Source organism: Crinia signifera, chromosome 6, assembly GCF_055691185.1.
Source record: "Crinia signifera chromosome 6, ASM5569118v1, whole genome shotgun sequence".
Lineage (NCBI taxonomy): Eukaryota > Metazoa > Chordata > Amphibia > Anura > Myobatrachidae > Crinia > Crinia signifera.
This window is the reverse complement of record NC_139222.1, coordinates 12828362-12852036: the sequence shown is the minus strand read 5'-3', so window position 1 is coordinate 12852036 and position 23675 is coordinate 12828362. Positions and strand designations below refer to the sequence as shown.

At 44.8% G+C, this 23675-nt stretch overlaps 1 protein-coding gene and 1 pseudogene across 1 annotated transcript in view; one reads left to right on the top strand and one right to left on the bottom strand.

The window, feature by feature from the left end:
• LOC146007452 (uncharacterized) overlaps positions 1–23675 on the top strand; it is a 64203-nt gene that overhangs the window by 6023 nt on the left and 34505 nt on the right. The window contains exon 2 of the mRNA XM_083145807.1: positions 368–556. Coding sequence (XP_083001933.1) covers positions 368–556 — 189 coding nt within the window. The remainder of the gene's footprint in view (positions 1–367; positions 557–23675) is intronic.
• LOC146011470 (5S ribosomal RNA) lies at positions 22550–22669 on the bottom strand (annotated as a pseudogene).

Below are 23675 nucleotides of genomic sequence, written 5' to 3'. Positions count from 1 at the left end.
AAACTCTTATATCAGGAGAGCACAGGTGCTGCTAAACAGCCTGACCCAGTTCTGGGTTTTTAGGTGCATTTACCTTCATTGACTGTATAGATCTGCTGGAACACCTAACCAGCAGTAGCATCATCACCCTACCGGGGGAGCGGTCATGGTAGAAGGTTGAGAGGAGACCATTGTGATTCTAGTTGGTTTTAGATTGTTTTGGCCGGTGACAGAGTTTTAGGGTACGGGCTGACATTAATTGTTCTTTCTGTGTCCTCATACTTTACTTTTATTTCTACAGCTATGTAAGTACTATATATAGTTAATTTAAATATAACATTATTTCTGCGAAATCTACAGTATGTCTCTGTGTCCTTTTTTCATTAAGGTATGGTTGAATATCATGATGTGTACCCGGGGAAATCCTCAGCCGGTAGGAGGTTTATGTTTAATATATCAAAGAGTAACCTGACATTTCCTAGCTTGATCTCAGTAAGAAACAGAAAGGAAACAAGCAGCCTTCTTATTATACATGCGGCAAGCTGCAAGAAACGAAACCCAGCCAGCGGCATTCTAAGTAAGTTCTTCTATGTAAGATGAAATCCATGATTCTGTGGCTATAGAAAATCTCCCGTATACAGTAGTTCAGATTGTACAGTAAATTGTTGGAATGATAACAAATGCGTGACAGTGCCCTCATATATCTACAGAGTTCTGCAAGGGTGAGAAGTGCTGCAGGGTACTTTGGGGGTAATTCAGCATGGCTCGCTAATCAGAGAATTCGCAGTTGTCTGCAAATATGGAAGCCACCGCCCACACAGAAAGAGAAAACACCCTATGTAAATCTGTGAGTGTATTGCAAAACTATTGCAGTTCTCAGATCCATATGCGGGTATGGATCATTGGATAGACAGCAACTAGGTCGACAAGCATTAAGGTTGACATGCAAGAATGTCGACCTGACTGAAGGTCGACATGGGTTAGGTCGGCAGGGTTCATTAGGTCGACATGGGAAAGGTCGACAGTCAAAAGGTCGATATGGGGTTTTTCAGTTTGTTTTGTCCTGAATGTTGACATGGACACTGAAATGTAGCACGGCGTCCCATGCTTGGCTCGCTATGCTTCGGGCACACTATAATATTCTCCCACCACACCCTAGTTGATGGTAGGGCATGAAATACCGCCTGTCGGCATAGTTGGTTCAAAAAAAATACTGCGTCGACCTTTTGACTGTCGACATTCCCCACGTCGACCTAATGATTGTCGACCTAATGACCCTGTCGACCTAACTTATGTCGACCTTTAGTCATGTCAACCTTCCTGCATGTCGACCTTCAGTCATGTCGACTTAGTGGTGTCGATCTAATGCTTGTAGACCTAGTGACCGTATCCCCCATATGCATATCCCGGAACATCGAAAGGACTTTGGCGTCTGTGCAAATGTGAGTAACCCCGAGGCTGCCACTAATCTGTGACTGACCGAGGCCAGCGCTGATGTCACAGACCCTCCCTTAAAACACCTGGGTACACTTGCGTTTTTTCTGCCACTCCTGGAAAACGTCTGGTTACCACCCACAAATATCGGCTTCCTGACTGTGAAGCTACAGCCGCATTGCATACGCATTTTCTGTCGCTATTACCCCTTGTGCAATCAGGCTGCGTACAGTACACACATGCAATCCTTAGGTAATCACTTGATTTGCAAATTCTCTAAATAACGATCCATGTTGAATTAGGCGCTTGATCCACCATCGTTCTCTGGTCTCTCGGGTAAGACCGACATAAACTCGCTCTCAGGGGCAGATGTACTAAACCTTCTAAAGTGATAGAGATAAACTACCAATCAAGCAGATCCCAACTGTCATTTTTCAAACTCAGACTTTAGCATGGCAGTTAGGACTAGCTCACTCACCCTTATTCTGGTCCGTTCCCTTAGTTCACCCTGCGTCTGCACATGCGCAGAAATAAGTCTGCACACGCACAGTTGCATTTCTGCGCATGAGCAGGGTGCGTGCGGCCAAGGGGAACAATTTGCTGGGTGCACACACCCAAGGTAGCGGATAGTCGCGCCCATGGGAATGCCCAGCGTTTCATGGGCGTTCCCTTGAAAATGCTTGGTCTTCCCATGGTAATTGCCCGGTGACGGGAGTGGGCAGCTGACATCACCGGATGCCAGTTGCCTGCCCACTTCCTCCCGAAGGTGCACGCATATCTAAGTGACCTGAGAGTCACTTTAGATATGCGTGCACTCGGCGACCATCGAAAGATGTGGGAGCTTCCCCCTGGCCGGTGAATGGATGTTTATGTTAAATAACCATTTGCATGCCAGGCGAACAAGCGCAGCGTGTGAGGGGGAGGCAGGCAATTCGGCGGGCGGCGTCTGGTGGACTCACAAGGCTGTAAATACGTAGCCTTGCGAGTCAACCAGAATAAGGTACTATATCCAACCAGTGAGCTTACTGTAACAAAAACCATATAGGAACCATGGCCACCATCAGGAGGGACAGCCTGGACCATGGGAGGCCCGGCAGCATGGACCATGTGGAATTCGGCTGCGGACATGAGACAATCACTGCTTATGGACAGGCAGCCAATCATGAGCGGATGCTGCAGTGGTGGCATGTCAAATTTGAGTTGCCTCATCCATGGAGCACAGGCATGGGGGGAAGCCAAAGGCAAGGCCCAACCTCCTGCCTTTCCAGGGCTTGGTTCTCTGCATGGAGATAGTGGACTGAGTGGTGGAGGCAGCTTCTTGGATGGACTATTCTCCGTGGCATCCTGACAGGATAGGGGCAGGCCGGTGGGAAGGAAGAGAAGGGATTGTGCTCAGAGCATTATTTTGTTACTGGGTTTCCTAATCCAAATAAAGGACCCATGTTACTTGCTGCCAAAAATTGGGTTTGCTTATTGCTCTCGGCATTGGATTCGGTATCACTTCATTGATGATATATAGGGGGAAATTTACCAATATGAAAAACCTAGTTTTTCGTATTGGTAGTTTCCCTACGACTGCATACGACTGTTTAAGTCGTATGCAAAGTCGTGTTCCGGAGGATCAGTTACAAAGCAGTCATATACGACTGCTTTGTAACCCTCCGATGGTGTAATGATTCGTATTAGCGGCCGTATATACGGTCGCTAATACGAATTATTTCTAGCAGTCTGCACGGATCAGTCAGATCCGTGCAGGCTGCAAGGTGTAAAAAAAAATAGAAAAAATAAATAAATTTAAAAAAAAAACGGCGTGGGGTCCCCCCCACAGCCATAACCAGCACCAGGCTGAAGGAGCCGGGGCCGGTAATTAAAAATCAGGGAGCCCGACAAATAGGGGTTCCCCGATTTTTAACAACCAGCCCCAGGCTCCAGGTCCGGGGCTGGTTCCCAAAATACGGGGGACAAAATGAGTAGGGGTCCCCCGTATTTTAAGAACCAGCCCCAGGCACAACCAGCCGGCAGGGTAATGTCACAGCCGGGGGACACTTATAATATAAGGTCCCGCGGCCAAAACATTCTCCCTACCGACCAGTCAGCCTGGCCAGGGGCCCTGGGGGAGTGGGGACCCCCCCAATGAAGGGGTCCCCCCCCTCCAGGACTTACCTGACCAGGCTGAAGCCTGGTGCTGTCCTCGATGCCCCTGGGCGGTGGGCATCGAGCTGATAAATGTTGTAAAAAAAAGATGAACCTATTGTTTTTTACTGTGGCACTACAAGTGCCAGCAAGCCTCCCCAGCAAGCTGGGACTTGGAGAACCACAAGTCCCAGCCTGCTGGGCATTAAAGGGCCCGCTGGCACTTGTAGTTCTACAGTTAAAAAAATAGTGCACAAAACACACTGACACACTTTTAAAATAAAACTTTATTACACACAAAGCCCACACATACTAATACTTACCTATCTTCTTCCCATAGGTCGCCCTGGTCCTGTGTCGGCGTCTTCTGGTCCTGTGTCGTCTTCTTCCTCTATGTCGACCGTCGCTGTCGCCGTCCGGATCCGAAGAAATCCATTTGGGAAGCTGTGGAAGGAAACCATACTCACCTGTCCCAGGGCGACGTAGTCCAGGTAAGGGTCTTTGCAAAAAAACAAAACGAGCACCCGAAACCAAGCGGACACGACGGAGACGCACGGTGTTTACATCGTGCGGCTCCGCCTCCCGAATGCCGCTATTGGCCGCCTTGCGGCCTAGCGGCCAATCAGGAGCCGCTAGGCCGCAAGGCGGCCAATAGCGGCATTCGGGAGGCGGAGCCGCACGATGTAAACAAACACACGTGCGTCTCCGTCAGTCCGCTTGGTTCGGGTGTCGTTTTGTTTTTTTGCAAAGACCCTTACCTGGACTACGTCGCGCTGGGACAGGTGAGTATGGTTTCCTTCCACAGCTTCCCAAATGGATTTCTTCGGATCCGGACGGCGACAGCGACGGTCGACATGGAGGAAGAAGACGACACAGGACCAGAAGACGCCGACACAGGACCAGGGCGACCTATGGGAAGAAGATAGGTAAGTATTAGTATGTGTGGGCTTTGTGTGTAATAAAGTTTTATTTTAAAAGTGTGTCAGTGTGTTTTGTGCACTATTTTTTTAACTGTAGAACTACAAGTGCCAGCGGGCCCTTTAATGCCCAGCAGGCTGGGACTTGTGGTTCTCCAAGTCCCAGCTTGCTGGGGAGGCTTGCTGGCACTTGTAGTGCCACAGTAAAAAACAATAGGTTCATCTTTTTTTTACAACATTTATCAGCTCGATGCCCACCGCCCAGGGGCATCGAGGACAGCACCAGGCTTCAGCCTGGTCAGGTAAGTCCTGGAGGGGGGGGACCCCTTCATTGGGGGGGTCCCCACTCCCCCAGGGCCCCTGGCCAGGCTGACTGGTCGGTAGGGAGAATGTTTTGGCCGCGGGACCTTATATTATAAGTGTCCCCCGGCTGTGACATTACCCTGCCGGCTGGTTGTGCCTGGGGCTGGTTCTTAAAATACGGGGGACCCCTACTCATTTTGTCCCCCGTATTTTGGGAACCAGCCCCGGACCTGGAGCCTGGGGCTGGTTGTTAAAAATCGGGGAACCCCTATTTGTCGGGCTCCCTGATTTTTAATTACCGGCCCCGGCTCCTTCAGCCTGGTGCTGGTTATGGCTGTGGGGGGGACCCCACGCCGTTTTTTTTTTTTTAAATTTATTTATTTTTTCTATTTTTTTACACTGCAGCCTGCACGGATCTGACTGATCCGTGCAGGCTAAAACGCAAATAGAACAGGAAAATGGTGTTCTATTTTCCTGTCGTATTTGCGTGGGTGTTTCACACCACTAAGCAGCCGTATTGTCAGTACGGCTGCTTAGTAAATCAGAAACCACCATTCTTTTGAATGGTGATTTCTGTCGTATCCTATCGATGGTGTAGGGCATTCGTATTTGTAACTACAAATACGAATGTTCCATCTTTAGGACTACGAATTGTTGTATTTTTGGGATTGTAAATCCCGAAAATACAAATTCGTAAAAAAAAGGTGTATTTCTCCCTACGAATACACCTTTTTTCTACGAATCCATTTTAGTAAATTTCCCCCATAGAGTTAACTATACTTACAAAAGTAAACATCCAGTTTAGAATGACCATGCAGTGGGCTAAAGGTGGTCAATCTTGTATTGAAAAACATTACTATTGATGCACCTGTAGGCTCATGTAACTGAAGATTGGAGAGACTTCAAACATTCTCCTGACACCAGGGCTGTGTGTCAGTACTTGTACTGTTCTTATTTAGCAAAACTCTGGAATGGGACCAAGCCTGACTGATAAAGTCTCTTCTCAATTTGGTGACCAGTTCTAATCGCAGAAGATCAAGGACTTTTTCAATAGGAGGACTTTTTGCTCACTCCGAAATTGGGCTGGATATAATGAAGTCTGAGTTCAGCGGCTATGCGGGACCATGCCTTATAAGTGATTGCTCCTTTATAAAAACGTCCAAGTTCGACTGCCGGTGGCCCACACAATTGCCGAACTTGGACCTCATTACATCTAGCCGGTTATTCTCATTAGTGATAATCAGCAGAACACAGCAGAGAACGTACACTGCTGCCAGGAGTGGTGGGACAAGGATGATGTCAGCAAGCCCCATCCCAATGCAATTCACGGGTCCTTGGATTGGGAGAGGTTATAAATGATGTAAAATTACTCTATTCGCATCATTTTAGCCCAGCCCCTTTGCCACGAACCCACAAAATCCAGGACATGGTGCAGCGGGTAAGGGAGTGTGGGGGGAAAGCAGGAGACTTGCCTATCTTCCCGGGGGCCGGGAGGGGGACCTGATTCTTGGGAGCTTCACGTCCATTCCCGGAGGGTAGGCAAGTATGCAATAAAGGCAGGCGTATACAAATGGCTGTTCTGGGACAGCTGCGGTTCTGTCCTCTCCACCGGCCCGTTGTCACCACACCCATTCAGAGAAGGGGATTAATACACAGATGGGGAAGGGGAAAGTGCTTCAATTTACATTGTGCTCCTTGTGCAATGTCCCCTCCCTTATAGCCTGTAGCAAATTAAAGATGATTTGATGGCATTTTGACATTGTTTGTTCTCTTTGAAGCTCGCCTGGTTTATTCCACCTCTAGGGTGTGACTATAAACAGTTGTATCTTGTCCTGTAATATAACTAGACAATAGCAGGACATATACAGTCTGTGCTAAATAGTATATCCTTAAATACCCGTTTGTCTTATTGTTCTGTTAATTGCATCCTGGGGTGTGAAGTACATTACTTTGTTTATACTTGGTTAATAAGTATGTAACTGGGGGAATCAACACATCTATCTCTGCTAATTAGCATGCCTTAGACATTTTGTCTCCTAAATAAATTCAGTTGCATTTGATATGTTACAAAGTGGTCCTTCATATTATTTAGTAAAACAAAAAGCTATACTACGATGTCTAAACATTAAACTCTGATATCCTAATTATTAAGCTATTCCTATTTTTATATACACATACATATTATATACTATGGTTAAAATCACATTACATTAATGATGGTATAAAACAATATCTATATGCCTATATGGTAACAGTCCCCCGCTTGTGACCATGAGAAATAATTTTGATTGGTCACACAGTAAATTACCATATTGTTTCTTATATATTTCCAAACATTTCTTTTTCAAACTATCCTAAACCTAAATTAACCATTGGTATGAAATATCCTTCATTTAATTAACCTATTTTACCCTATAATAACTAAATTTGACCAGGGACAGAGGTTATTTATATTCAGTATTCATTGTTGAGTTTTAGGAATCATATATCTCTCTTATCCCAATAATAATATTGAGATTGAAATATTATATAAAATATATTAATTATATCTGGTATTGATATAACATATATATTTGACATCTGCAATTATATTCTAATAGACTTTACAATACAATATGCAGAGTACTAATCATAATCTAATTCCCAAAATATGAGAGTTCTAGACTTGTAATTTTAGCTCAGAAAGTCTGATATTTATTTACAGGCAAAACAAACCATTACAGAATACATTAACACAGTAATTGATGTATATGCTATTATATATATATTTATATACGCCTCCTTGCTTATATTACAGAAAATTACATTAAACAATTGACAGACTTAGACTGCTACGACACTGACATAGATTATACCTATACCCATAAACGAACATTCATAACTACCATATTTACTGTTAGTCTCTCGCTCCAGCCCATTGCTTCGGTTCTGTTCTCTCTCCTGCTCGTGTCTCACATCTCTCCTCCTGACTCACTGAATGGGTTTCTTACTGACTGTCCATGTGTGCCTGTATGTGTGTCAGTGTGTGTGAGTGTCTGATCTATCTGTCTCTTTCCTTATATCACAAATTCAGTGATTGAAATTGCCTGTTCCCATGGGATAATGTTGGTTCCCAAGACTCAAGGTGTCATAAAATCTAGTCTTCCTTAAGGTTAATCAAGGATCTGTTTGCTCAGGCTGTGAACAAAAGGGTTGTTTCCCTGACCTGTCCTGTCATAAAACTTATATCCTGGGCACAGGGGGTTTTATGACTCCCAAACACATCCTGAAGCCAATTGTATGCACATCTGCCTTGACCCTCTCTATCAGGCATACAAAGTACTATATGAACTTAATAAATATCGATTTATCTGGGGAGGGTTACAACACTATCTGCTTAACAGTATGCCTAAGACATTTTGTCTCCTAAATGAATTCAGTTGCATTTGATATGTTACAAAGTGGTCATTTATATTATTTAGTAAACCCAAAAGCTATACTACGATGTCTAAACATTAAACTCTGATACCCTAATTATTAAGCTATTCCTATTTTTATATACACATACATAGTATATACTATGGTTAAAATCACATTACATTAATGATGGTATAAAACAATATCTATATGCCTATATGGTAACAGTCCCCCGCTTGTGACCATAAGAAATTATTTTGATTGGTCACACAGTAAATTACCATAATTGTTTCATATATATTTCTAAACATTCTTTTTCAAACTATCCTAAACATAAATTAACCATTGGAATGAAATATCCTTACTTAATTAACCTAGTTTACCCTATAATAACTAAATTTGACCAGGGACAGAGGTTATTTATATTCAGTATTCATGAGGAAAATATTTTCATTGCTACAGACAGTTATATGCCACGCCACAGCTTGCCTTGTCGATCTTGTTTGGTCGATGAGTGAGGACACTTTCCTCGTGCTGTTGCTCACAGTGATTTCCTGGCTGAGGGCTGTCACCTGTGTGGGTTGCAGTTCTTGGAGACACTTTACATTTGCAGTATGGTGGACGTAGAAGTAGAATTCTTCATAGACGCTGTTGACTTGCTTGCCATGTTGCCATGTATAGAGGGAATGTGTGTGGCCCTTGGAGTGCTGTGGTCTTGATAAATTTCTTCACCACAGTTTTGCAAAATACGGGGCCTTTGATAACCCTCATTAATGCAGTCCTTAGCGAGTTTGCTTTGTATGTCCTTTACGATTATCGCTGTGATCGTGACAAGTGTCCTTGTGCGTCCTTTAAGATTATCGCGCTGCAATCATGATAAGTGTCCATGTCTCTCTTTAACCCCAACCTTGTTGTGTTGAACAAAACAGTTTGTGACATTGAATACAGCAGTTGAAACTTTAACCAAGTATTTTTCCTTTAGTGGTTGATAAGAACATTTATCTTCAGGCATTGGCAGGTAAATGTCTGGGGTAGATTCTAAAGGATCCACTCCATTTATACTAAATTTCCTCACTGAATAATAATTTACCATTCGGTCTCTGATCTCTTACCTATCCTGTCCTATATACTATCTTATCTTAAACTAAAATAACCATACACCAGCTAAATCCAATAACTAACAATAATATTTTGATTTGACATATCTATGAAAACATCCTATCAATACAACAAATGACTATGATTTTGCTTCAAACAAATATTAAATATCTGTTAAGAATGGGTTTGGCATCCAGTGTTGTGTGATATGCAGCCATGTGCATATACAATAACTACAATATTCTATCTATGCTATTATTCATTCTCTTAGACTTGGTTAAGTCTGTATTAAGAGAATGATCCATCCCAACAACTAACAAAACATTTTTCTTTTCCAATTTGATATAAGGCATACCATTCTTTGTCTGATATTTGAATTAGTTTGAAGCTTTTTAAGTAGGAAGCGTGTATATATATATATATATATATATATATATATATATATATATATAATCAGCATATACTCATAAGAAGAATATGAAGAAAAAAATAAAATATTTACAAGGTATATACAATGACATAAGAATGAAGATCATATGTGTGAATTGATCGGCGATTAAAAAAATGTATGTACAAAAGGATTCTGCATACTTGGTGGTTAGAATGATGCACACTGTAAATGGAATGTCCATGTGTCACAGTGTCCTGACAAACAAACAATGATTGCTGTAGTGAGGGGGTTAATGAACTTCTCCTGAAGAAGAGAAAAGGGGATTTTGTCCATGTGTCCACAAAACAAATAATAGTTGCTGTAGTTAAACCTTGTCCTTCTCTGAAGGATTGAAGAAAGAGAAAGAAACTAATAAAAAAAAAAAATCCTTTGATTTTTGTCCATGTGACAGTCCTTTTAGAGCTACTGTGGATTCTCCTTGGATGACAAACACAAGCTGTGCGAGGTACTGGCTCTTTGCATAATTGCAGCAATAAAAGGTTTAGTAGAGGTTGTTGTTGTGACTTGGGGCTTTCTTTAAAACGTTGCGTCCATCAGTAATAAGGCTGCTGTGCAGGACTAAAATTGAAACAAAAAGAAATACAATTACTATTATTGCTATTTACAAACTGGTGTGACTATGCTGCTATATCTTTTGTGCTATCTACTGGTCCAACATTGCTGGGCATGTTTTCTGGTTTGTACCATTTCTCTCCTCTATGTAATAGGAGGTGTTACTGACAACATAAACTTTGCTGCAGGTATGATGCAGGTTACATTTAATCTGGATCTTGTATCCATTTAAACATGTGGCAGTTCCTTACACCACCCAATAACTAGATTTAATCTATAAAGTAAATGAACAATACTCCCTGTTGTCATTGCCAGGATGCATCTTTTCTCGATTTGCTTTTGGTGGTCCTGCGAGTTTCTTCAGTCTGGAAACTTGGAGCTTCTGAAAAATATACTTATGGGGCGAAAAACTTGTTAGGCTGTGCCAAATATGCTTGGTATGACTCGGAGCTTCATGTTTGACCAAACCTAAAATAAAATGGTTAGGACTCCAGGACATATAAACATTTTCATCCTGGTGATGCTTTTTAGCATTCCTGTACTTCTGTGTGGTGTTCACAGATTGGCACTCTGCATGTGGTCTCTCTGAGAGATTGTGGACATCACTAGATGTCTCTAACTGCTGTGTGGGGGTTACAGAGATGGTGGAACCTTTTGTATGATCATGCATGCTCAAATTCATGCCATTGCTCAGCTCAGACATATTTGTGGCTGAATACATTTGCTCATTTAATTCTGTGACAACTTTACCTACAATTGGAGTGTGTGTATACAAGGTTATTGTCTGTTCCCCTTTCCCTGAGGGCAACACAATTTCTTTTGTCACAATAGGGACTATGAGAGTGGATTCTGCAGAATCACTCTCCTTCTCATTGTACTGGTCTCCCCCCTTAATCAAAACAGTGCAGGGGACATCTCGCATTGCTCCTGCTTTATTTGCAGTAATGTGTGCTTTGAGTATAGGTACATCATGCACAGTATTACGTTCTCTCTCTATTACAGAGCCCTGATTAGCATCTGTGACCATTTCAGACTTTGTAGTCTGTTTGTGAATGAGCCCCTCTGTGGTCTCATCCCTGCTCCTAACACCTATGCTGGGTGCTTCTGTGATCCCTTCATGAGAGATCTGGGCAGTTTGTTCACAATCTGCCAGAAAATTTACTTTTGTCTCAGAATTCTTCTGAGTACACTTCTTAACCTTTAGGGATTTTAAAAAGGAATGCACCTTTGCATTCATTTTCAGGCATGCCCTCTTGAGGCATGAACCTGATTTCTCTCTAGATCCTAAAGTAACAGTTTTGGGCATTTTCCTGAATGCTACTGCAACTTTATGTAAATTCAGCATTGCACACGTTTTGCAATGCTATATTTATATTTTGTACACAAGATATCCTCCCAATGAGAGTGTCCGGAATTCTCAAAGTTAACTCTAATATCTGGTACTAATTTTCATTTATTTGGAAATGCTCATTTCCACAGTTTATTTATTCTAGGCCTTTACCATTATGAAGTGCCTATTTAGTAACATACCCCACTGTGATCTTGCAATGTGTCAGCAGGCTAACCAGCCCTTGTGCTTAGCCTAGTACAGCGGTTCCCAACCTGTGGTACGCGTACCCCTGGGGGTACGCGTCCACCAGCTCGGGGGTACGCTGCAGCCCGCACTGTAATGGCGGCCGCGGCAGTCGGTGCCCAAGGGGTTAAAAATTGGACGCAGCAGAGGGCGCGAAAAGGAGCCCCCGGGCTGAGTGACAGCCAAAGGGGGACCAATAGGAGCAGAGGGCAGGTGTTAGCGGGGGGATGAGAGGTCCCGGAAGCGATGGTGAGCGGGTCTGATCGGGAGACAGAGAGGAGGGCACGGAGAAGCGTGTGGGCTGACGCGTGAGGAGAGGAGGAAGTCGGAGAGCAGGAAGTCGGAGAGCCAGCGCGTGCAGCCGTGGAGAGAGTGCCGGAGCCGGGGAGAGACGGTGGAGGGGCAGGGAGTGAGGTACCACTCCAGTGCCGCCCCGATTAGCGTATCCGGCAGACCGGAGGGGCGACTGAGTGCGGCAACGCTGCGGCGCCCGCACTAGTGCGCCCCCCGGCAGAAAAGGAGACAGAGCTTGGAGCGCAGGAGGCCGGCACCCAACAGCCAGCCATGCGGACATCAAAGGACAGAGTAGCGACGGGCAGGAGCCTGCAACTCGTTCCTGGCTACAGGTATTTGCGCTTCCCGCCACCCCAGGCAGACAGCAGATGCACCTACACATGCCCTCCCCATACCGCAGAGGGATCACCAACCCCTCTCCTCTGAGGGTTAAGTCACCAGTACCAACCACTGTGGGGCATACTTGTTACTGGCACTGGGGCATTGCTGGCACTGTGGGGCATACTTGTTACTGGCACTGTGGGGCATTGCTGGCACTGTGGGGCATATTTGTTGCTGGCACTGGGGCATTGCTGGCACTGTGGGGCATATTTGTTGCTGGCACTGTGGGGCATACTTGTTACTGGCACTGGGGCATTGCTGGCACTGTGGGGCATACTTGTTACTGGCACTGGGGCATTGCTGGCACTGTGGGGCATACTTGTTACTGGCACTGGGGCATTGCTGGCACTGTGGGGCATATTTGTTGCTGGCACTGTGGGGCATTGTTGGCACTGTGGGGCATACTTGTTACTGGCACTGTGGGGCATTGTTGGCACTGTGGGGCATTGCTGGCACTGTGGGGCATACTTGTTGCTGGCACTGTGGGGCATTGCTGGCACTGTGGGGCATTGCTGGCACTGTGGGGCATACTTGTTACTGGCACTGTGGGGCATTGCTGGCACTGTGGGGCATTGTTGGCACTGTGGGGCATACTTGTTACTGGCACTGTGGGGCATTGCTGGCACTGTGGGGCATACTTGTTACGGGCACTGTGGGGCATTGCTGGCACTGTGGGGCATTGTTGCACTTTTTTTTTTCTCGTCATTGCCAGTATGACTTGCCCCTGTTAAGCCACACCCCTTTTAGGCCACGCCCCTAAAAATTTCACGAGGGGGTACTCCTAAATGAAAAGCCTAATCAAGGGGTACGGGAGACAAAAAAGGTTGGGAACCACTGGCCTAGTAAATATAGTCTTAGTTAAAAATGTTGCTGAATGATGCCATATATCAATATCTAAGCGTGCACTCCCAGATAATTGTAGCAATGGAATATCAGTTCTGTTTCACCAATACACTATTCTAGGTCTACAAACAATGCAAGATAAAAATACACAATAGTATTACGTTTTCCTTGATACATCCTCACTGTGATTCTGTAGGTTAGGTAGCCAGCTTCACGCATCTGCTACTCCTTATAAATATTATAATCATACAATCAGATACCAAAATGTACAAGTCCCGTCCGTGGTCGCCATTGTTGAGTTTTAGGAATCATATATCTCTCTTATCCCATCTAATAATTATTGAGAGTAAAATATTATATAAAATATATTTATTATATCTTGTATTGATATAACATGTATATTTTACACCTGCAATTATATTTTAATAGAACTTTACAATACAATGTGCAGAGTACTAATCATAACCTGATTCCCAAATTATGAGAGTTCAAGACTTGTAATTTTAGCTCAGAAAGTCTGATATTTATTTACAGGCAAAACAAACCATACAGAATAATTTTAACACAGTAATTGATGTATATGCTATTATATATATATATATATATATTTATATACGCCTCCTTGCTTATATTACATAAAACGACATGAAACAATTGACAGTCCTAGACTGCTACAATACTGACATAAATGACATACTTACAAGTTACATGGGCATAGTGACCAGTGAATACCAATAGCTACCTGTGACCACCACTCCAGCCCATTCCTTCTCAGCCGTCCCTCTGATCTGAACTCACTACTAACTATCCATACCTCCCTTATATTACAAACTTCCCCCATTGGGTTTGCCTGTTCTCAGGGCATTATGGATATTCCCAGATGTCAAGTTTTATGGTTTTCCTGTTTGTTCAGATGTTCTAGCAGGTGGGCATGGTGGGACCTTGTGTTTGATGGCATTTTGACATTGTTTGTTCTCTTTGAAGCTCGCCTGGTTTATTCCACCTCTAGGGTGTGACTATAAACAGTTGTATCTTGTCCTGTAATATAACTAGACAATAGCAGGACATATACAGTCTGTGCTAAATAGTATATCCTTAAATACCCGTTTGTCTTATTGTTCTGTTAATTGCATCCTGGGGTGTGAAGTACATTACTTTGTTTATACTTGGTTAATAAGTATGTAACTGGGGGAATCAACACATCTATCTCTGCTAATTAGCATGCCTTAGACATTTTGTCTCCTAAATAAATTCAGTTGCATTTGATATGTTACAAAGTGGTCCTTCATATTATTTAGTAAAACAAAAAGCTATACTACGATGTCTAAACATTAAACTCTGATATCCTAATTATTAAGCTATTCCTATTTTTATATACACATACATATTATATACTATGGTTAAAATCACATTACATTAATGATGGTATAAAACAATATCTATATGCCTATATCAGGGCTTGACAAATTTCTAAAAAATCTAGGAGCCAGGATGAAAATGTAGGAGCCAGAAAAAAAAATAGTGACAGTGTGCGCCAAAAAGTAACACCATAATACCTATTACATATGTCACATACCCATTACACATACCACAATGCCCATTACACATTATGCCACACTCCGAAAAACCTTTTGCATACTATACCACACACAATAATGGCCATTACATATACAACACACACCGCAATGCCCATTACACGGTGAACCAAACACCGTAATGGCCATTACATATAATACCACACAACGTAATGCCAATGGCATATTATGCCACAGTGCTGCTTACTTACATGCTCATTGCTATGGGTTTCTGGCTTAATGCCAGGCAGGGGCAGACAGAGAAAAAAAATAAGGGGGTTTGCCTCTGGTGTCTGGTGCCTCAGGTGTCTGGTGCCTCATGTCTCTGGTGCCTCATGTCTCTGGTGCCTCTGCGTGAGCAGCGGGTCCCCGTGGCTGGTTATACTATCAGCACTTACAGTAGCCTCGGGCAGAGGCGTAACTAGTACATTGAGGGCCCCATAGCAACATTTTGAAAGGGGCCCCCCTCACTACTGCCACTACAATCTCTCTTGGGGGTCAGAAGAAGGAGTGAGAGACAAAGGGGTCAAGTTAATTCAGCACACTATGAATAGTGCCGGGATGGCACTCCCATGGCTATTCAAATCAGCACGCTGTTATATCGGAGAATGCAGGTTCTCACAGGTGTTTAGATGCAAGTACTGCCATTCTTTGACTAATGCGCCCTGACGCATTGCTGCGTACACCGCACTAGGGCACAAAACAGCATTGCTGAGTTAGCTCTGGGGTGCAAGCAGAAATGCACTAGTTAGGACTTATCATTCCAGTGACTTGAGGGAGCTCTCTCATGGCGATATTCACTGTATGCTGAATTGAATTGACCCCAAAGAGGATGTCGGATAAAGAGAGAGAGGAATGGTCGGAAAAAGAGAAGTGGCTTCATGTGAAAAGTGGGAATGAGAGAAAGAGGATGACAGAGAGATAAAGGTGGTGTAATTAGATAGAGAAGTGGTATTAACAGGAGTGCGAGCGAAATATGGAGGGAGAGAGAGAAGAGGAAGAGTGAGTGTCAGACAGAGAAAGAGGGAGAGACAGGTTCCCAGGGAGAGACAAGGAGTGAGAGAGGTTGTCAGGGAGAGACAGGAAGATACAGAGAATGAGAGAGGGGGCCAGGGAGAGACAGAAAGAGACATGCACTGAGAGAGGTTCCCAGGAAGAAACAGGGCATGTCATGTAAGAGGGTTCCAGAGAGAGACAGGGAGTGAGAGAGGATGCCCGGGAGAGAAAGAGGGAACGAGAGGTTGCCAGGGTGGAAAGAAGTAGACACAGGTACAGAGATAGGGTGTCGGGGAGAGAATGGGGGAGGGACAGGGAGTGAGAGATGGTTTCAGGGACAGAAAATAGAAGACTGGCAGGGTGTCAGGAGGGGGGTAAATGACATGAGGTGGAGGGGTAGAGGATATTTAGAGGATGAGAGTGGCAGGGGTGAGAGAGGGATGGGGGCAGAGCACAAGAAGATTGATAGAGGATGTACCTCCATCAGCACAATTCTCCGGAGCAGGCAGCAGAGGCCTCACTCTCCCGGCATCACAGGGCCATGGGCTCCCAACTGCGGCGCCGGATCTTCAGCTCTTGATCCCCAGCACCGGCAGCGCAGACCTCCCTCTCCCGGCATCACAGGGCTGTGGGCTCTTCACTATCTCCTGCGCCGGGTCTTCAGCTGTCAATCCCCGGTGCTGGCAGCGCAGGCCTCCCTCTCCCGGCATCACAGGGCTGTGGGCTGACATATCCTGCGCCGGGTCTTCAGCTGTCAATCACCGGCACCAGCAGCACAGGCCTGCATCAGAGCAGGTCCGCAGTGCACCTATTTCAAAACTCAAGCACGGAGCAGCATTGGTTGCTCCCGATTAGCTTGTGAGCCGACTTGACTTATGAAATAGTCGCGCAGCTGACCTGCTCTGATGCAGCGTCAGCCGGGAGAGTTGTGCACCGCTCTGCCGGGCTGCCTGCTATAATGAACATAATAACCCACCGCGGCGCCATCTGAAACGGGCACCCCAGGCTGCTGTATGTGCTGAAAGGACAGCAAGCCACGGGGACCCGCTGCTAACGCAGAGGCTGCTACCAGCTCCCAGCCTCTCCATGTTCCTCTCCCTGCAACCGGGAGAGTTGTGCCCTGCACTGCCGGCTGCTGCCGTGGTGGCTTTTACCGTATATCTAACAGTATAACCCACAGTGGGGCTCGCTGCTGTAAAGCCACCACTCTGCCCGGGGGGTTCTGCTTCCTGGCAAATCTGGTCGCCAGGAAGCAGAATCTGGTCGCCATGGCGACCTGGCCCCCGGGTTTTGTCGAGCCCTGCCTATATGGTAACACCCCCCAGGAACCGGAGATACCACCAGGCAAAGCTGGAAGGTTTTCCCCATAGGATAACATGGAACCCGCTATTTCCACCCCCACCCGGTTCCAACGGCTGCCAGTTCACCCTCCGGCATCACAGAAGCTGAAACCCAAATCACTGGGCCTTCAATCTGATACCAGACTGGTCCATAAGGGTTCATTGGTTCTAGAGATATTGTGGTAAACCGATTTTTTTCATTTATGAAATGTAATTTCACGGCTGTTTATGTTGTTTGAGGACAGATTTTTCTGGAACCAAACAACCCAGTTTCACGTGACCAAAATCATTCGAAGCCCACATGTAAATGGTTCAGTTGGTTCCAAAGATATAGCTGGTTGTTTAAGGGGGAGTGGGTGGTTACCTCTCCCCCTCACACCAGAAAATGCAGGGGCAAGGCTGGGTTAAAAAGGGGCCAGCCCATCCCTGCATTTTCTGGTGTGAAAGGGGTTTTATTTCAAGTAGCCGGGACCTGCAGTGCTCTAAATACAGCCGGGCAGCCCCCTGCTCTCTGCCCGGCTGTCAATGGTTGTCATTTCTGCCCAGCACTGGCTGTCCCCCAGTTACCGCAAGCATGTATTCCCCCTTGGCAACGAGCATGTAATCCCACATGGCAACGAGCATGGAACACCTGGCAATGAGCATGTAGGTAAGCAGCACTTATGTAGCACCATTTTTAATATGCATTATGGTGTTTGGCAAAAAACATAATGGACATTATGGTGTGTGGCTTAAATGTAATGCGCATTATGGTGTAAATTTTTAATGCACGTCTTTAGCACGCAATGCCCCTGTTTATGAAGCATATTGTGCATTATTGCTCAATCTGTTTGGTATTGTGTGTATTTTTGTTCTATCCATGTGGCAAAATGTGAATTTTTCCTTAATCTGTGTGGCTTAAAGTGAATTTTGACTCAATCTGTGTGCCATAGTGTAAATTTTGGCTCAGTCGGTGTAAATGTGTAAGAGGCAAGTACAGTATAAGGGGTTACTATTGTGTTGCATGATTTGTATAAGGGGTATATGTTGTGGTAAACTCAGGTGACCACATAACAGGTGCTGATAATGTTGTCTACCAAGTTTCGGCTTTCAGTATTTTTTATATGACTGGAGTGCCGCCTCACCCGCAAGTATCTTAGGACATTGGCATGCTGTGGGTGCACCTTTGGAGGGCACCCGGCAATTTATCTCCCTGCATTTTTACTATGCCAGTCCCCTGCCTTTTTCAGGCATATATAATTAGTTGAAAGTATTAACACAAATAGAGACACACCCATGAGCAGACCACCCAACCAGAACACTGGTCACGCCTCCCACATTATTAGGTGCTGGCCACAACCCCTATTATTGCGCATAAAGGCCCTTGATAATTTTCAGCTCCAGGCCCATTTAGACCTTAATCTGGCACTGGTGCTAGACATACCCCCTTGATGGTGCACCCCCTAATAAAATGTGCTGCGCACGCCTATGGTGAGCACCCTTCTGTGGACTCTCAGGTAAGGCTACATAAGTCAGTATATATTGTAAAAACCGTTATGATAACAAACCGGTGACTAACTTAATTGTTACACTATATTTGTTACCTTTATAATACATATAAACCGTTACCCTTAGCAACAAGGTTACCATAATGATGTAAGCATTTACCTAACTCAGAGTTAGGTAAATGCTCTCCTATTCACAGACACTTTGGAGGGCTGTAAACCACATTAGCATATGAATAGATGCTCTTGCATCCATTGTACAATGTATCCCACATGTTGAACCTGTTCACTGGCTTGATAAGAAATAAACCTATATACATTACTATATGCTTCTCCAGAAATAAATCTATACTGCATGTCTATGCGGCCCCACATGTGACTATACGTGTGAATCACTCGCTAATACGACTAATCTCCTATTCATATATATATTGAAAAATACCACACAATATAAACTTTCAGGTTACTGACGGTTATCTTTCAGCGATAATCGCTATCCACACTTATAATAATAAACCTTTCTTTCGCATCTGAGATGCCATTATAAGTATAGAGAAATGATGCACATAGACACACGGTTATATTTGAGATCACAGATAGTATATTATATGGGAAAATGGTCCAAAAAGGGTAACAGATATTTACATGGTACTTACACAATACTGTTTAGACTATACACAGGTTATAAACTATAATAACTATACATGTAAATGAACGCAGGCCCAACACCATCCTAACACCAGCATACACACATGGATACAATTACCGCCACGGAGACAGGGGAAAAGCGTCCTCCTTGGGTCACATCTTCTTGGTGAGTGTGGGAGATCAGAGAGAGCCTAAGAAAAACTAAAGTATAGTCTTGGGGGCAGGTAAGGGGGCGGGGGAGTCAATCTTGGTTGGCATTGGCCAAAACAAAGAGACTGGGCCTCTCTTTATTGGCCCTCCTGTCCACAGGGATATCTTCCTTTGTTTCTGGCCATGAGGCAAGAACCTGTTTTGAATTGATTTGTCCTTGGTGTCCCACATAATGATTCACTAGATTACACAGTTAAAATATATCTAAGGTCATGTATTGTTATCACATTACAATCACCATACTGACCTTGCGTCTGTGGCGGCAATTACAACATTTCTACATATAAAGTATGGACGATCATATTCCAATACTTTGGGGAATACACAAATGTACATACAAAAAGGAATATCACTATGATTTAGCCATTAATGCATTACGTCCGTCCTTGTCCGTGAATTTATGCTAATAAGACGCGACTGCGTCTGAGTATTGCGTAAAGGCCGACCGTAATACGCCAATGGCGTTTGAGGTGCAAATACGTTTTCCACAATATAATATGTGGCATGTGTAAGAAAAAGTGACTATAATTATTGGAGTATCACATTATTGCCCCCCTAATATCCCATCCTGTAGGGAACATAATTATCTGACATTCATGCCCACTCACTGCACCTTTTAGTGGTCTCTCAGATAAAACTGACATTAACGATTTGGGGTAAATTTGGGTGCCCATAGTAAACAATTAGATTTGGTCTTTCCCACAGGTTCTCAAAGTCGGTCCTCAGGACCCCATACAGTGCATGTTTTGCACAAGTCACAAGTTAAATAATTAACTTCACCTGTGGCTCTTTTAAAATGTGTCAATGTGTAATGAGTGCACCTGTGCACCTGCTGGGTGACACGGAAAATGTGAACTGTGTGGGGTCCTGAGGACCGAGTTTGAGAACCCCTGGTCTATCATTTCTATATTTTAGCCTATAAAATGATAGGCAGAATCTTATTGGTTGCTATGGATCTTAGGAAATTTACCCCTTTGGGAAGGAATTCAATAGGCTCCGAGGACAGTTTCACAAAACCGTCTACTCATAGATTTAAGCAGAACTGCAGATATATGACAAGCATCTGCCTAATATGGTTACAATAAACATTCATTATCAATACTTACAGTATACCAGTGGTTCCCAAACTATGTGGTGCCCCTGGACACTTGCAGGGGTTCCTTGGATGGTGGACCAGGATCAATTCACATTATTTATGGTCAATGTGGGTTCTGGCAGAGGCGGGCTGGGCAGGGGGGCAGGGTGCCACATGCCCCCCGGGCCGGTATGAAGTGGCTGGGCCGGGGCCGGCTGTGTGCATCTTGCACAGCCCTGTTGCCACAGCCGTCTCCACTCTCCAGGTCCTGCCACACACAGGCCTCCATGTATGGCGATGGCCCCTCCAAAAATGGCCGCCGCCTTGGAGGAGACAGACACTAGAGGTACTGCTGTACCTCTAGTGTCTGTCAGAGCCAGGATGATAGCACGGCCAGCAGAGCAGTATGGGTCCGCACTCGCAGTCCTAGCGGCAGCGGGGGGAGCCATCTCCAAGGGGGCGCAGGGTCACGGCAGGCACAGTGATCTGCATCTGCCTGAACCCGGAGACAGTGACAGGCTGGGGGCTGCAGCTACTCCCTCCCTCCCCGGACATCGGATAGCCTCCCAAGTCCCTGTAAGTCATATTATCAGGAAGTGCTGGAAGCTCTTGTGTAATAACTACATGCTTTTATTATACCCTTTCTCACTCCCTGTCACCCTTTTACTCTTCCTTTCATCCTTTTCTCTGCGTCACCCCTGTCCTCTCTGTGTCACCCCTGTCCTCTCTGTGTCACCCCTGTCCTCTCTGTGTCACCCCTGTCTTCTCTGTGTCACCCTTGTCCTCTGTCACCCCTGTCCTCTTCTGTGTCAACCCTGTCCTCCTCTGTGTCAACCCTGTCCTCTCTGTGTCACCCTTGTCCTCTATGTCACCCCTGTCCTCTCTGTGTCAACCCTGTCCTCTCTGTGTCAACCCTGTCCTCTCTGTGTCAACCCTGTCCTCTCTGTGTCACCCTTGTCTTCTCTGTGTCACCCTTGTCCTCTCTGTGTCACCCCTGTCCTCTTCTGTGTCAACCTTGTCCTCCTCTGTGTCACCCTTGTCCTCTGTCACCCCTGTCCTCTTCTGTGTCAACCCTGTCCTCTCTGTGTCAAGTCTGTCCTCCTTTTCCCATTCCGTGGCAGCCACTATCGCCGTGTCAACCTTGCCCTCTTCGTTTCACTCTTGCCCTCTCTGTATCACTTTTACCCTCTCTGTATCACCCTTACCCTTTCTGTGTCACCCATTATCTCTGTGTCACCCCTACCATCTGTGTCACACTTACCTTCACTGTGTCACCCTTAGCCTCCCCTTGTCACCCACTTAAGGACTAAAGGACTTTTTCCCCACTGATTTTCGTGATCCAGCTGCTGTGCTGTATAATGCCTCCTATTTGTTAATTTTAAAAATTATATATATATATATATATATATATATATCTCCAGAGAAAAGGGGATGTATGGTGCCACCTGTGTTTCTGGACTAATATATACCCTAGTAATTGGGTTATGATAGGTAACCTTTAGAAAAAAGGGGGGTTGTCAGCTGGCCTTTAAGGAAAACACCTTGGTAAGGGGTGTATATACAAATAGCAGCAAATTGGATAAGGGAAATAGCGACTACCTATACCTATGCAAGAAACGTATCCAGTTGTAAAATACAAAAGATTTTATTAAAGTACACAGTACTAGTAAAATAGTGAAAAAAATATATTTTTATTTTTATACATTTTATATACATTTTGTGAATGAGTGAGTCTATGGTGATTATTTTATTGATAAAAAGAGAGGAAATACATAAGGGAGAAAGAAATAAAAGAGAAAGAAAAAAGATGAGCCCTGGTGCCAACCGGTTGTCCTTATCATGAGGTCTTTCTGCTTTGTACTGTCTGTACATTACAGAACCTGTTCTTCTCAGGTGGTCACCCGTCCTGGTACTGAACAGGCCCAGACACTGCTTGGCTGCCAAGATCGGACGGGTTTGGGCATTGCCAGCGTGGTATGACTGTAATGTCTTTTTCGTGTGCCCAGAACCTCTCGGACATGAGTGCCTTCTTGCTCGAGCATGGAGATAGACAGAAAGAGAAGAACAAGGAAGGAGAAATGCTCGAGCAAGAAGGCACTCATGTCCGAGAGGTTCTGGGCACACGAAAAAGACACACGTTTCCCGCTGTCAGACTCACGCATCACCAGTGCGCGCCGGCGCCACGTCCGTTGCCATGGTCACGTACACAAACGTGATTCCCACACCATGGCAACTGACGTCACACCTAGTAAGCGGAGAACCGGCATACGAGTGTTCCCATGCCAGACGTACAAATTAAAAACAACATACATGACGGAGGCAGTAATATAATACAGTGAGGATGCCCCATCAAATACAGCTAAATAGCAACAGTTTATGCATCATAATAAAGGGTTATCCACATAACATGGTACCGCATAAAAACTGTGGAATGCATACAAAATACATAATCAAGCATACATAATAAATAAAGAGCTCAAGACATCCCAACCACCACCCCCATGATTACAAATTTATTATTATATTAATATATTTAAAGGAAGGCATGTAGACCAAAATGATCATTAATGCCGAAGGGGACCATGGTTCTCAAATGGTGTATCCATCTCGATTCACACCGAAGAAGAGCCAATGATCTATTCCCACCCCTCAAGCGCGCCGGGACATGATCTATTATGATGCAAGTTAGCCATACTGTGTCCAGCCAGTGCGAAGTGTCTCGCAACTGGCTGGTCACTAGTACCAGCAAGAATAGCAGCCCGATGGCCAGCCATCCTGTCACGCAAATTTCTATCAGTTTTGCCCACATAATGCAAGCCGCACGGGTAGGAGATAAGATACACAATGAAGGCAGTGGTACAAGTCACTTTATGTCTGATGGAATACCGTTTCCCTGAGAACGGGTGACAGAAGCTGTCCCCAACAGTCATGCTTCTGCACGTAATACAATTTAAGCAACGGAAGCATCTGTTGCGTCTACCCAGGAAAGTAGTA